Here is a 14,360-nt window from a genome sequence, read left to right as displayed (position 1 = left end):
CTTAACTGACTTGCCTAGTTAAATATATATATATATTTTTAAATAAATAAACATTAAAGACTGATTTTGAGACTGTTCAACAATTAACATACTTGTCATGTTCTATTTAGTTTGGCAAAGGTTTACAAAGTCCATAAAGAAATACTGTTTTCAACTATGCTATATTTTGAGTATTAATTATATAAGACTACTTTTTTTTTATCAACCTCACGTCGCTTTCAACGATGATTGGTGTGTGTGTGTGTGTGTGTGTGTGTGGTGTGTGTGTATGGGTTTTCGAGGATATGTAGGCCAATCAGCGATTGATGGGGTGAGTATGGTGAGAAAAACAACCAATGAGCGGGCATACGCATGACAGGAGTCACGTGACCCGTGGGGCTGAAACATGGCGGATGTCGAAACAACGAAATCTTTGAACGGTTTGCTGAATGGAATAGCACAAATAGTGTATTATAATAATGCTGAAATAACAGAGGAACTTTTGAAAAATGAACTTTATCCAGATTTAACACAGGAGGAGTTTCGCGCGATGCATGAAAAGATGAAAGGTCTTTTAAAGGTATTGTCAACTTTGCATTTGGACATCATTCTCACCTGATTCCTCTTGTGTTGATTGACTTGAGAAACGTAACTAGCTACGTTGTTATGGGGATAGGCAATAGGTAGCAAATAGTTACATGTTTCAAATGCTCAACCTCGTCCTGCAGCCCATATGCTTGAAACCTTTTTCTCTATTGTTTTTCTTTAATTGTCTGTAAAATCTTACCAAAACAAAGCTTTCAGCTCAATCAGTTAATTTAATTGGAACAAGTGGCATTGTAAATAAATTGCTAGGATAGGGTGTGTGGATTCATTCATGTTGACAACTTCATTCATTTTGACAACGGTGGTTTTCAATGATAAGTTTGTCTTCCCTACAGGCTGAGATTTACATGTCACTAGATGGCAGCACTAGAACACCTTTGTAAACACATGTCAACTTCCCTTCAATGTCCTTGTTTTTTACATTTTTATTTAACGTTTATGTAACTAGGCAAGTCAGTTAAGAACATTCTTATTTACAATGACTGCCTACTAAAAATGCAAAAGGCCTCCTGCCGGGACGGGGGCTGGGATAATAAATAAAATATAAATATAGGACAAAACACATCACAAGAGACAACACAACACTACATAAAGAGAAACCTAAGACAACAACATAGCAAGGCAGCAACACTGCATGGTAGCAACTTGATGTGGAGATGACATTGTGTCTACATTTCTGTCTTGACCAGGCCAAGATAATACAACTAGAAAAACATCAACCTCTTTGTTAGACTAACAAATCTCTGCTTGTTTTCTTCTCCCCCGCTCAGTCCATCGCCACTGCTAACATGGACCAGGCCCAGCTGGAAGCCTTCCTGACTGCCCAGACCAGGAAGCAGGGAAAGGGGGGTGTGAGCGCCGAGCAGGCGGCCGCCCTCTCCCGGTTCTGGAAGAGCCATCGGGCCCGGGTAAGGGAGAGCCTGCTGGGCCAGAGCCGCTGGGAGCCCGGCCTGAAGAGCCTCACCTGGAGGGTGGACCTCCAGACCTCAGCCAGCAGAGGGGGGGCCGCCAACATTCCCGTGGCCCTGGTGGAGCTGGAACTGGGCAGGGCTGGAGAGGTGAGAGAGAGGAAAGGGGAGTTGAAGTAGGGGTGGGGGAGAGGAAAAGGCCCACAATATAAAATACCAGTCACGCTGACTGTACAAGCACATTACATGGCTGCCTGCAATTAGACCAATGTTATATCTTTTGATTCCCAAATTGTTCTTTCAGACATAGTAAATTATGGAAATCAACAGGCTTTCAACAGGCATTATGGACTTGTTCCATAATGTGCCCCAGGTGGGTGGAATTTGCACATTTTGATTTTAAACCATCTAATTACTCCTAAAGTTAAAACTCCACCCACCCGGGCCACCGGGTTGAACCTCTAAGAAATCTAATTTCAATATAATGTAGGACTATGCAAAGTATGAGGAAGCTAAAGAGCACATGTCATTCAGAACTCATCAGTGACTTTGTTCTCACCTTCCTCTTTCCTGCTTTAGCAGTATATTTATTACATTGTCATAGTGTCTGATGTACCAGCACTACATATACTAGTCTGCCTCTAACCTGTTAGTCCTCAACCTAACACATACAGTTGAAGTTGGAAGTTTACATACACCTTAGCCAAATACATTTAAACTCATTTTTTCACAATTCCTGACATTTAATCTTAGTAAAAATTCCCTGTCTTAGGTCAGTTAGGATCACCACTTTATTTTAAGAATGTGAAATGTCAGAATAATAGTAGAGAATGATTTCAGATTTTATTTCTTTCATCACATTCCCAGTGCGTCAGAAGTTTACATACACTCAATTAGTATTTGGTAGCACTGCCTTTAAATTGTTTAACTTGGGTCAAATGTTTCAGGTAGCCTTCCACAAGCTTCCCACAATAAGTTGGGTGAATTTTGGTCCATTCCTCCTGACAGAGCTGATGTAACTGAGTCAGGTTTGTAGGCCTCCTTGCTCGCACACGCTTTTTCAGTTCTGCCCACAAAGTTTCTATGGGATTGAGGTCAGGGCTTTGTGATGGCCGCTCCAATACCTTGACTTTGTTGTCCTTAAGCCATTTTGCCATAACTTTGGAAGTATGCTTGGGGTCATTGTCCATTTGGAAGACCCATTTGCGACCAAGCTTTAACTTCCTGACTGATGTCTTGAGATGTTGCTTCAATATATCCACATACTTTTCCTCCTTCATGGTGCCATCTATTTTGTGAAGTGCACTAGTCCCTCCTGCAGCAAAGCACCCCCACAACATGATGCTGCCACCCCGTGCTTTACGGTTGGGATGGTGTTCTTCGGCTTGCAAGCCTCCCTCTTTTTCCTCCAAACGTAACGATGGTCAAAAGGGCCAAACGGTTCTATTTTTGTTTCATCAGACCAGAGGACATTTCTCCAAAACTACGATCTTTGTCCCCATGTGCAGTTGCAAACCGTAGTCTGGCTTTTTTATGGAGGTTTTGGAGCAGCGCTTCTTCCTTGCTGAGCGGCCTTTCAGGTTGTGTCGATATAGGACTTGTTTTACTGTGGATATGGATACTTTTGTACCTGTTTCCTCCAGCGTCTTCACAAGGTCCTTTGCTGTTGTTATGGGATTGATTTGCACTTTTCGCACCAAAGTACATTTATCTCTAGGAGACAGAACGTGTCTCCTTCCTGAGTAGTATGACGAACGCGTGGTCGCATGGTGTTTATACTTGTGTACTATTGTTTGTACAGATGAACGTGGTATCTTCAGGCATTTGGAAATAGCTCCCAAGGATGAACCAGACTTGTGGAGATCAACAAAAATTCTGAGGTCTTGGCTGATTTCTTTTGATTTTCCCAGGATGTCAAACAAAGAGGCACGGAGTTTGAAGGTAGGCCTTGAAATACATCCATAGGTACACCTCCAATTGACTCATGTTGTCAATTAGCCTATCAGAAGCTTCTAAAGCCATGACATCATTTTCTGGAATGTTCCAAGCTGTTTAAAGGCACAGTCAACTTAGTGTATGTAAACTTCTGACCAACTGGAATTGTGATACAGTGAATTATAAGTGAAATAATCTGTCTGTAAACCATTGTTGGAAAAGTTAATTGTGTCATGCACAAAGTAGATGTCCTAACCGACTAGCCTACACTATAGTTTGTTAACAAGAAAATTGTGGAGTGGTTGAAAAACGAGTTTTAATGACTCCAACCTAAGTGTATGTAAACTTCCGACTTCAACTGTATCTATAAGCTATATGCCAAATGTTGATTGGCTTTGGTTTGGTCATAGATCAGAAGGAAAAATATTTTCCCTTATTTGGTTTGTAAAGCCACTATGCACACTGCCTAGATATCCACCTGGATATCCCGTAGAGCGTCTGAGAGGGGAGAAAATATTTTGAAGTGTGTGGCCCAAATGGCACCCTATTCCCTATAGGGCGTTACTTTTGGCCAGAGGGAATAGGGGGCCATTTGGAATGCACTACAAGTTAACTGACAGACCCCAGCTGAAGCCACCACCACGGAGGTTACAGGTCTGGGATCAGCTTGCCCCACACCTTTCCTCATCTTAGTCACCAATGGCCAAAGCACCAACCTGACTCTATTGGCCGACATCTTATCTGCATGACTGAGCTACATCCATCCTATGGTTGGTTGGTTGGTGGGTTAGTTTATTCCGCTAATGCTTCTATAGCCTTGACTCTCTAGAGCAGGGCTGCCCAACCCTCTTCCTGGAGATCTACTGTCCTGTGTTAAATTAGGGTTAGACTGAAAACCCACAGGACGGTAGATCTCCAGGAAGAGGGTTGGGCAGCCCTGGTCTAGAGTCAACTGCTTAAAAAGGCTATACAGAACTTTTGCTTCGGAGGGTGCTCTAGAACCAAAAGGGGTCCGGCAGAAATATTGCCCAGAAATGACCTAATTTAACAGGAAAATGTATGTGAACCATACAGAATACAATCAAGACAACATTTCAAATGGCTTCCTATTCCTTTTGCATGTCTCATCTTCTAATAGACCGGAGTGGCCCACTTTCATTCAACACAGGCCTATTTACTCTGAATCGGTAGCTCCCCGTAGACTTGAGCTAAAATGGAGCACAGCTTCCACTCCCACTTATTGAAATAAACTTGGTATAGCCTAATAATGGGCTGGGTGGTGTCTCCTTCAGCTTTTATCTGGGGTCAAAAAGATCTAATCTGACCCAATCACTTCCTTGCTGTAACCACTGTCATTGTGCCTTTTCATGGATACTAAAGCAGATTCAAAGCTGATTCATGAAGACATAATTTGTACTAGGGTGAATAGAAGTGGTCTGTTGACATTTTCATTTTGATTTGGCAGTGGGAGAGACTATTTTCCGTTTGCGAGAACTTTACCTAAGAATTCAAATGTGTGTACTTTTACAATAACATGATAAATCAGTAACTTCACTTTGTAATCTAGTAGCACAGTTGTAACATTTACAGCATGCAAACTAGAGGCCAACAGATCATTGCTAGTCTGTGTGGAGTAAGATTAGCAAGGTCACATGCAATGTTTCTACAGGTTAGTCGCCCCTCATCTATAAATCAAACAGTTGCACGAGTCTGAATTATGCAGTACAGGTTTTCTGATAAGGAGGCCAATTTAGTTCTGTAACAATTTGTAATTGGGTCAGTAATCGAAAGATTGCTGGATCGAATCCTCGAGCTGACATGGTCAAAAATCTGTCGTTCTGCCCCTGAGCAAAGCAGTTAACCCGCTGTTCCCCGGGCACCGAGGACGTGGACGTCGATTATTAAGGCAACCCTCCGCACCTCTCTGATTCAGAGGCGTTGGGTTAATGCGAAAGACACATTCAGTTGTACAACTGACTAGTTATCCCCCTTTTTATAATTTTCCCAGTGATTGTGGTTAAAACATCCTCTATCCTACCCACGCATACTATTCTCAGCAACTGACTGTTTATCAGGCGCTGTGAAATAGTAAACCAATTCTGTTGGTTTTAGGGAAGTCCCCTGATGTCGTTGTTCAATGGATCTCTTTACTTAGCTGAGAGAAGCTGTGGCGCTCCCAGCACCACTAGCACCACTGATGGCTGTGCTCTCCCCTTTGAGTATGACCACAGTACATGCTGTACATTTCTATTGAATTCTCAGAGCTCCAGAACTAAACTGGCTGTATGTGGGTAATGTATGAGGTAAAGATGTGGAAACTACACCATTTCATATAGCACATGTTCCTGTTCTGTAGCCACGAAACGTTATGAAACATTTCAAAATGGAGGTGCTCGCCCAATAAGAACACATGCTTTTCCCATTGTAAAACATTTTGTCCTACTGAACACCATTAACTAAGCCCATCCAGGTGTTGTTTTCTTTTCATCTGGATGACAGCCTAAGCATTAGTGCATTACATTTGGCAGACAGTGTTTTGCACCAGTAATCTGTGGAGTTGAGGCGCTCCCAGTTGACGTTTGATTTACAAGACAAGCTTGGATCGTTTGTCTCTGTCGTTAGGCGTTGCCTTTACCCACAGCGACCCAACCCAACCTCCATTACCTTGTGAAGTCAGACATAATGCACTAACAATATCAGGCAGAAAGAATGTTGATTGAATCCCTATGACCAAATTTGTTTTTGACCAAAGTGTCAAAAGGGAAGGTTTGTTCTGTGTGTGTGACAATTTCAAGAGTTAGGAAAGTGAAGAAATATGATAGGTATGAAGCATTCTAATTCCTGCCTATAGATGAGAGCTGGCATGTAACATTAGCTGTCTTTAATTGGAGGGTGGAGAGTCAAAAGACATGGGAAGAAGAGGATGATTGCTTATTACACATTATCTCACTGTCCTATTTTCTCAGGACGTTGGCTTTTAACTGTTCTTGCATGTCAATGTGTTTACCTACATGTCAGTCATTGGCAAACATAGAAGGCATGACCAATTCTTCTCTCCACACAGGTGATTTCTCACAGGACTGCACAGTGAAATCTTAAATTACATTTATTTCTGCTTGTCTTCTCTCCCATCATTCTTCTGTTTGTTGTCTCTCGATAACAGTAATGGGAGCACACTTGTATTCCCAGGGTATCCAGCCTGGTCTCATAGACTAGCCGTAGCATAGTAAATGTAAATCTGGCCCACTCAAATTAGTATGATATGTTACGTTTGGTATGGTTACATAAGACCGATGGTTCCATAAGAATCTCATCACGACCAATTTTAGCTAATTAGCAACTTTAACTACTTGCTACTTTGCAACTACTTAGCATGTTAGCTAACCCTTCCCCTAACCCTACCCTTAGCCCTTTAACCTAACTCTTAAACTTAACCCTAACCGCTAGCCTAGCTAACGTGAGCAAATGTTAGCCACCTTGCTAGAATTCGTAACATATCATACGTTTTTGCGAATTCTTAACATATTGTACGTTTACAAATTTGTAACATATTGTACGTTTAGCAAATTTGTAACATAATACGAATTGTAATTCGTAACATATCATACGAAATGGGTGATGGACACCCACAAATGAATACGTACCATACAAAACGTAACATATCATACCAAATGGGAGTGTATCGGATTTCCATACAGAATAATAAGAAATGCTCTGCGACCAGGTTTGGGTATCATATCTCACGATAAGCCTCGGCTCCGTTTTGGCTAGCGCTCTCGTTATCTCATGTCTTGTTATTGTTTTTCCAGTAAACAAATACATTAGCGTGCCCCTTTGAGTGCATTAAATGAGTTCTCGAATATATGATGACAGATCCGGTAGACTCATAGGTGCCTCCAATACGGAAGAAACGAATGGGTGTAGCAACAGTGAGTCAGCATTCTAACTCTGTTTGCATCCCGAATGGCCCTGTATTCCCTATATAGTGCACTACTTTTGATCAGAGCCTATGGCCCTCAAAAATAGTTCACTATATAAGGAATAGATTGCCTGACTTGAGACACAGCCCAACTTGAGAAACTACTGTATTCAGACGTAAGGAGTGGCTAGTGGCTATGCACACAATGGTGATGGAAGATAGATTTGGATAGGCCTACTGTTGTCTTTTGGGTGACCTGTACTGTGTCTAAAATAACAGTTTGTACTCAGTGTCTTCTATGAGTCCTTTTGTATTACAAATTTTACAATTTTACAACATAAACGCATGCATACTATTAATGCTCTCTCAGAGAACTTAAACACTTTTAGAGTGCATCAATGGTTTGCAACGTAGTTCACTCTCAATGCATTTTCCCTCCGCACATGGCTAGCATAACAGCACATACTTAACCAAACAGGATAAACACTTGTATCATTCAACATACAGTATCAGGAATGTCTTCACTAGTAACCAAACAGGACCTACTTGAACTATTCCAATTAGAAATGCTTGTTCTGTACACGATGGCGCTGGAGGTGAGGCCTGCCATCTTATCGGCAATTTTTTGCCTTGTTCGTAACTTGTTTTGTACATAATGTTGCTGCTACCGTCTCTTGTGACCGAAAAGAGCTTCTGGACATCAGAACTGCGATTGTTCACCTGAAACTGGACGAAGAGTTCTTCAACGAGTCGAACGGATGGATATACTACTACAGACACCCAACCAGGCCCAGCTGGTGCATGATATCTAAGGAAGTCTTGAGGTTTTGCTCGCCTGAGGCAGAGTATCTCATGATAAGCCGTAGACCACACCATCTACCTAGAGAGTTTATCTGTATTTTTTTGTTGCTGTCTACATACCACCACAGAGCGATGCTGACACTAAAACCACGTTCATTGAGCTGTATACCGCCATTAGCAAACAGGAAAATGCTCATCCAGAGGCGGCGCTCCTAGTGGCCAGGGACTTTAAATGCAGGGAAACTTAAATCTGTTTTACCTCATTCCTACTAGCATGTTAAATGTACAACCAGAGGGAAAAAAATTCTAGACCACCTTTACTCTACACACAGAGACGCATACAAAGCTCGCCCTCCATTTGGCAAATCTGACCATAATTATATCCTCCCGACTCCAGTTTACAAGCAAAAATTAAAGCAGGAAGCACCAGTGACTCGGTCTATAAAAAAGTGGTCAGATGAAGCATCATGTTGTAGGGGTGCTTTGCTGCAGGAGGGACTGATGCACTTTACAAAATAGATGGCATCATGAGGACGGAAAATTATGTGGATATATTGAAGCAACATCTCAAGACATCAGTCAGGAAGTTAAAGCTTGGTCGCAAATGGGTCTTCCAAATGGACAATGACCCCAAGCATACTTCCAAAGTTGTGGCAAAATGGCATAAGGACAACAAAGTCAAGGTATTGGAGTGGCCATCACAAAGCCCTGACCTCAATCCTATAGAAACTTTGTGGGCAGAACTGAAAAAGCATGTGCAAGCAAGGAGGCCTACAAACCTGACTCAGTTACACCAGCTCTGTCAGGAGGAATGGGTCAAAATTCACCCAACTTATTGTTGGAAGGTTTGACCCAAGCTCGTGGAACATTTGACCCAAGTTTACTTGACCCACTGGGAATGTGATGAAAGAAATAAAAGCTGAAAGAAATAATGATCTACTATTATTCTGACATCTCACATTGTTAAAATAAAGTGGTGATCCTAACTGACCTAAGACAGGGAATTTTTACTAGGATTAAATGTCAGGAATTGTGAAAAACTGAGTTTAAATGTATTTGGCTAAGGTGTATGTAAACTTCCCACTTCAACTGTACATATTTCCTCGACACCTGTGCCCCCGCACACAGACATTGACTCTGTACCGGTACCCCCTGTATATAGCCCCTCTATTATTATTATTATTTACTGCTGCTATTTAATTATTTGTTTTTCTTATCTCTTACTTTTTAAAATGTATTTTCTTAAATCTGCATTGTTGGTTAAGGGCTTGAAACTAAGCATTTCACTGTAAGGTGTACACCTATTGTATTTGGCGCATGTGACAAATACAATTTGATTTGAAAATGTTTGCTACGTTGTACACTAATGAATATATACACACTTGGTTACCTGTGTTTTGTCATGTCCAGCCGATTGGGCATGTGGCACTGTGTGGATGTGGGTCACTGTGGGGTCAAGCCCATTGAGAACGTGTACAGGTGATCAGTTGCCGGTGCTACTGGTGTCAGCAGTCGCTCCGGTGCCATTTCCCTCAGATCTGTGACAGTCTGCCGCTCCCCTGGTACTGAGAATGAGGCCAGCAGAGCAGCACGCCCTTGAAGACAAGTTGAAGTCTCTACTGTGCTGTTGTATGAGAGGAGTTATACATAAATTCAGTTGCTGTCACTATGAATTTACTACCTTTTTTTTCACCTGAGAGTAGAGGAAGATTAGGATTGAGGTGTGCCTCATACGGTACTTAGTTGAGAATTTAGTAGGCTAAACAAGTTGGCTAAACACTAAATGTAATGGTATTGAGGCTAATGAGGAGCACTTATACAGTAACTGTTTTGCTGCCTAATAAAAGTAAATTATTATAGGTGTTCAGCGCAAGCCTATGCAAGGAGTCTTTCAGCCTATGCAAGGAGATTAGAGATTAACTTCATCTATCAAGTCCTACTCACTTTTATTTTATTTATTTAACCATTTAACTAGGCAAGTCAGTTAAGAACAAATTCGTATTTACAATGAAGGCCTACACCGGCTGAACCCGGATGACGCTGGGCCAATTGTGCGCCGCCCTATGGGACTCCCAATCACGCCCGGATGTGGTACAGCCTGCATTCACTAAGCTACAATGTTTGTGTTTTATAGACTTGAGTGACAGTTGAACAATGCGCATGGCATTCCATTAAGCCGAGGTGGATGGACAGCTTCAAGAGGGTCCTCTCTCGCCATCCGAAATGAACACTGAATCGTCCCGGGCAACAGACACACTTCAAACCCTGTGCTTCAATCAAACAAATGACGGTGGAAAGAAATAGGGCAGCGGTAGCCAGTAACCAGGCAACCGTTCTTTAAGGGCGGTGATAGGGCCCTTGTGTAGTGATGTCCACTCTCGGGAACAATCAGACTAACAAAGACATGGACAGATGGAGGGTCTTGTGTCCTATTGTGGCCACCCAGGGACGTTCATACATTTTTCAGTGGCGTGTAATAAAAATGCTACACATCATAGAAATGGATGAGTAGATGGGCCAATCACACGATCTGCACATGGTCTGTGTACACTGCGACTCATTTGAAAATATACTCTGACTCAAATATCCCAAAATGTTTTGCATGTCAGCAACCAATGATGCAAGTTATATATTTTGAAAACTTGATTGCTGACATGCAAAACATTTTTGGGATTTTGGGACAATAATGGACTAATGAAAAATACCAAAATATAGTTTTTAGGGTGGAGTTTTCCTTTAAGGGCAGGTGCTATAGTTGCTCTCCTGGCTTACTTCACTGTTCTGGGATCAGCTTCCATATTCTAGTCCTAACTGTGACCATTATGAGTTAAACATGATGCCACATAACATGTTAAGACTCAAGTAGCTCTTCAAGGGGTATGGATGTCCTTGAACAGTCAACAGTTTTTTTATTTTATTTTTATTTTTTAGGGGTCTTCTCTTTTCCCCTCATTTGTCCTTCATCCCTTGTGTCTGTCGTCATCTCTCTTTGATGGCACACTGGTTAAAGGTCACATTCTCAGTAGTGATATTGGAGGCAATTTTTTTTAAATGCCTCAGAGGGTAAGAGAGAATGAAAGTGAGAGTTTCAAGGGACCCTGTTATAACTGGGGAAAACTCATGGCTGTGCTACAGGCAAAGTGTCGCTATATTTAGGCCAACTGTTGCCTTTTTATTTGTGTCAGTAAGTGACGCCGCTTCCTGTACCTCTAGGTCATCGCACACACCGCTTACCACTTAAAAGTCTTCTGAAATCTTTGTCCACTGTATTAGTTTCTTGGTAACACGTTAAAAATAACTTTCTTGAATAAGCATAATTTATAAACCTTTATAAAGAAATATTTTAAATTTAGAAGCATTTATAATGGCTTATTCATGAATGTTTATTTCCATTAGTCCTTTTTAGTTTGTTGTCCATTGGAAAGAGAAAGAACAAGTGTTTGGTCCTAACTGAATGTGTCTGGACCACATCCTGATCCTAGGATCCTCTCTTAACTTTCTGACCCCATTTTCACACACACACACACACACACACACACACACACACACACACACACACCTCTCCCTGTAGCACAAAGTGTTGAATAAGCTTTCAAAAGGTTCAATGGAGGTCAGAAACTGGCTTAGATCTCAGGTCCCATCTTTAGCACCACTGCATAACAGTCTAGTTCTTACAGCTCTTTGATGTCATTCAGTGGATGTTTATAGGAGTTTCCTAATCTGACCTTTGCTCCCACTTTGTGTCTGAGAGCCCGGACCTTAAAATAGGACTTGATGTGAACTTCTCCCTCTGCAGTAAAGTTGAAAGGTTCCTATTATCACAATGTTTCTGATGTCACGTCATTTGAGCTTCAGCCCTCAACCAATCATCCATGAAGTAGGCTCTACTGCCTGTTGTCTTGTTCTTAGTATACGGTCCCTATTTTACCTTTCCCTTCTCCTTCCCCCATCCCTTTCACTCTTCTCCATTCTCATTTTCCTTCCAGGACTCAGACTTTGTGTGTCTGGAGTTTGATGAGGCGAAGGTGAACCAGGTGTTGAAGAAGATGGCTGAGATCCAGGAGAGCATCGACACCATCGTACACCGAAGCTAGGGTCTAAATGTGTTTGTGTGAGTGATAGAAAGAGAGGATTTTTTCCATTCTGTAATAACGTTTTTTCTTTTTTTTCTGTCATTTCCCTTCTTTCTATGACTTGGACAGAAAACATTAGCCTGCCATACAGCAGACAGGACAAATATGCCATATAGATGTATCTTTATACCTTTATTTACTGTACACACTGGCTAGCTAATTTCTTACAGTAAGTCCTATCTGTTGAATCTAACATTGGCCTTATTTACTCCAAAGGGGATATTGTTCTATACCTGCTAGAGAAGAAAACATGCTGTTTTTTTTTTTTTTTTGTGGCCGGGAAGGAAGACTTCTTTTCACATACAGAACTTACACTACTGTTATGCTTGATTTTACGATTAGTGCAATGTCCATTGCCATTCCAGACAGTGACACGTTGATATTTTCAGTTTAAGCCTAGTAAACCTAACATCCCCTTGCCTAATGTTGGACAGACAACTTGTACAATATCGTTGTTCCCAAATGAGCTGCTTCTTTCCACACTATTACTATCACCATCATGAATTTCCTTCTGGGGGAAATGTGCTTCACAGCCCCTCGAAACATTCTGACTGCCTGACCTGGCCTAAACTTTCAACACTGGGCACAGACCAGGGGTGTAGGATATTCGCTGAGGTGAGACATTCACAACATTGCAAATAGAACTGACAAGATTTGCTATTCTACATGACAGACAAGACCATCTGTTCTACGTACAACATATTCAGATAATTATTCTCCATGGTTGCACCCTCCTGGACAGGCCCACGTGCTGTCCTAATTGGCCCAATGGCTTCCGTATCCTTATTTTCTTGTCTCATTTATTTTGGGTTGATTTGAAAGACTTGATTTGTTGAAAAGTAAAATGATGGAAGTGTATCTGGTCCTTTGAACTGTCAGTGATCATGAAAGAGAAAAAAACGTAACATTTATTCATCCATAGTAATGTCATAAAGATGAATTTGTACAGTGAAGGTTAGAGCTGGAACTATAAACCAAAAACAATCAATACCGAACCAACCATTTTTATCTAGGACATTTTACTGATATTGACGATAAGTAGCCTTTACTAGAGGAATGTGTAGTTTAAAAATTCATTAAGTCTGCTAATATGCGTTATTTCTAACTGGATAATTGATAGCTACAACATTCAAAGTAGTTTTAAGGGTAATACAAAAGAAGTAACTGGTGCACATTCATGTTATCAATTTATCGTTCAGTTGAACGTTATCGTGATAATTAAGTCAATTTATCACGATATGGATTTTTGCCCATATCGCCCAGCTCTAATGAAGGTTCATGTCATCTTGTTACCCCCATCTGCAGAATGGGATATCAACCCACCGTAACAGGCTACCAAGCTAAACACTTTGGACCAGGTATAATTAAAAAAAACATTAAACTGTAACAAAATGTATCAAAGCCTGCTTTTCATGTTGTCTTTGTAATTTAATAAAACAAAGAGTTTAAAGGACCTCGTCACCTCTTTCTGCGTCATCCGCATTCCAAGAACCATAGGTCCCCCTCGAATCTTCCTGCTCAAAGTCTGGACGGTAGCGATAGTGTTACTGTTTGACAACCAAGCCGACTTGCACGGACTGGCACTGTTGCCTCTGAAATGAGGAGTTGACTGGGTCTGAGAGGACAGATACACCCTCGTACACAAGGACACATTCTTGTGTGTCCGCATCACACCCTCCTTGTAAAATGATAGGAGGAAGATTTCAGGCCTTATCTTTGGGTATCTTTAATGCGGTTGTGTGACATGATGATTGTGGTCACAAGGGGCAGAGATGAGACCAACAGGTTGGGAAGACTTGGTGGCTTACTCATCTGCCGTGAGCTGAGCTGACCTGTAGGCCCTCTAACCCACTAGTCTTCTAGTGTACATTCACACCCTCTCGCCGTTAACTAAGTAACCATAGTCAGCTCTGTAATCCAGTCATCGTCAATTCCGTAACCCAAGTCAACTACGTCATCCAGGCACTGCCAACTACGTAACCCAAAGAGAAACCCAGCACTCTAGCCAAACATCTCAGCCTGGAGGTGTCAGCTTTACATGGGACTTGGAGGTCCCATTTTACAATTGCATTAAACTGG

The 14,360-nt window shown here is 41.6% G+C and overlaps 1 protein-coding gene across 1 annotated transcript; it reads left to right on the top strand.

Annotated features, from left to right (window-relative positions):
• Window positions 1-353: 353 nt before the first annotated feature.
• Window positions 354-13,734, top strand: LOC106585818 (COMM domain-containing protein 1). The gene is made up of 3 exons (XM_014172482.3): window positions 354-559; window positions 1,356-1,643; window positions 12,135-13,734. The coding sequence occupies exons 1-3, from the start codon at window positions 386-388 to the stop codon at window positions 12,240-12,242; spliced, it is 570 nt and encodes a 189-aa protein (XP_014027957.1). The 5' UTR covers window positions 354-385; the 3' UTR covers window positions 12,243-13,734.
• Window positions 13,735-14,360: the final 626 nt, after the last annotated feature.

This window comes from Salmo salar, chromosome 02, assembly GCF_965601325.2.
Source record: "Salmo salar chromosome 02, fSalSal1, whole genome shotgun sequence".
NCBI lineage: Eukaryota > Metazoa > Chordata > Actinopteri > Salmoniformes > Salmonidae > Salmo > Salmo salar.
This window is presented reverse-complemented; position numbering and strand designations above follow the sequence as displayed.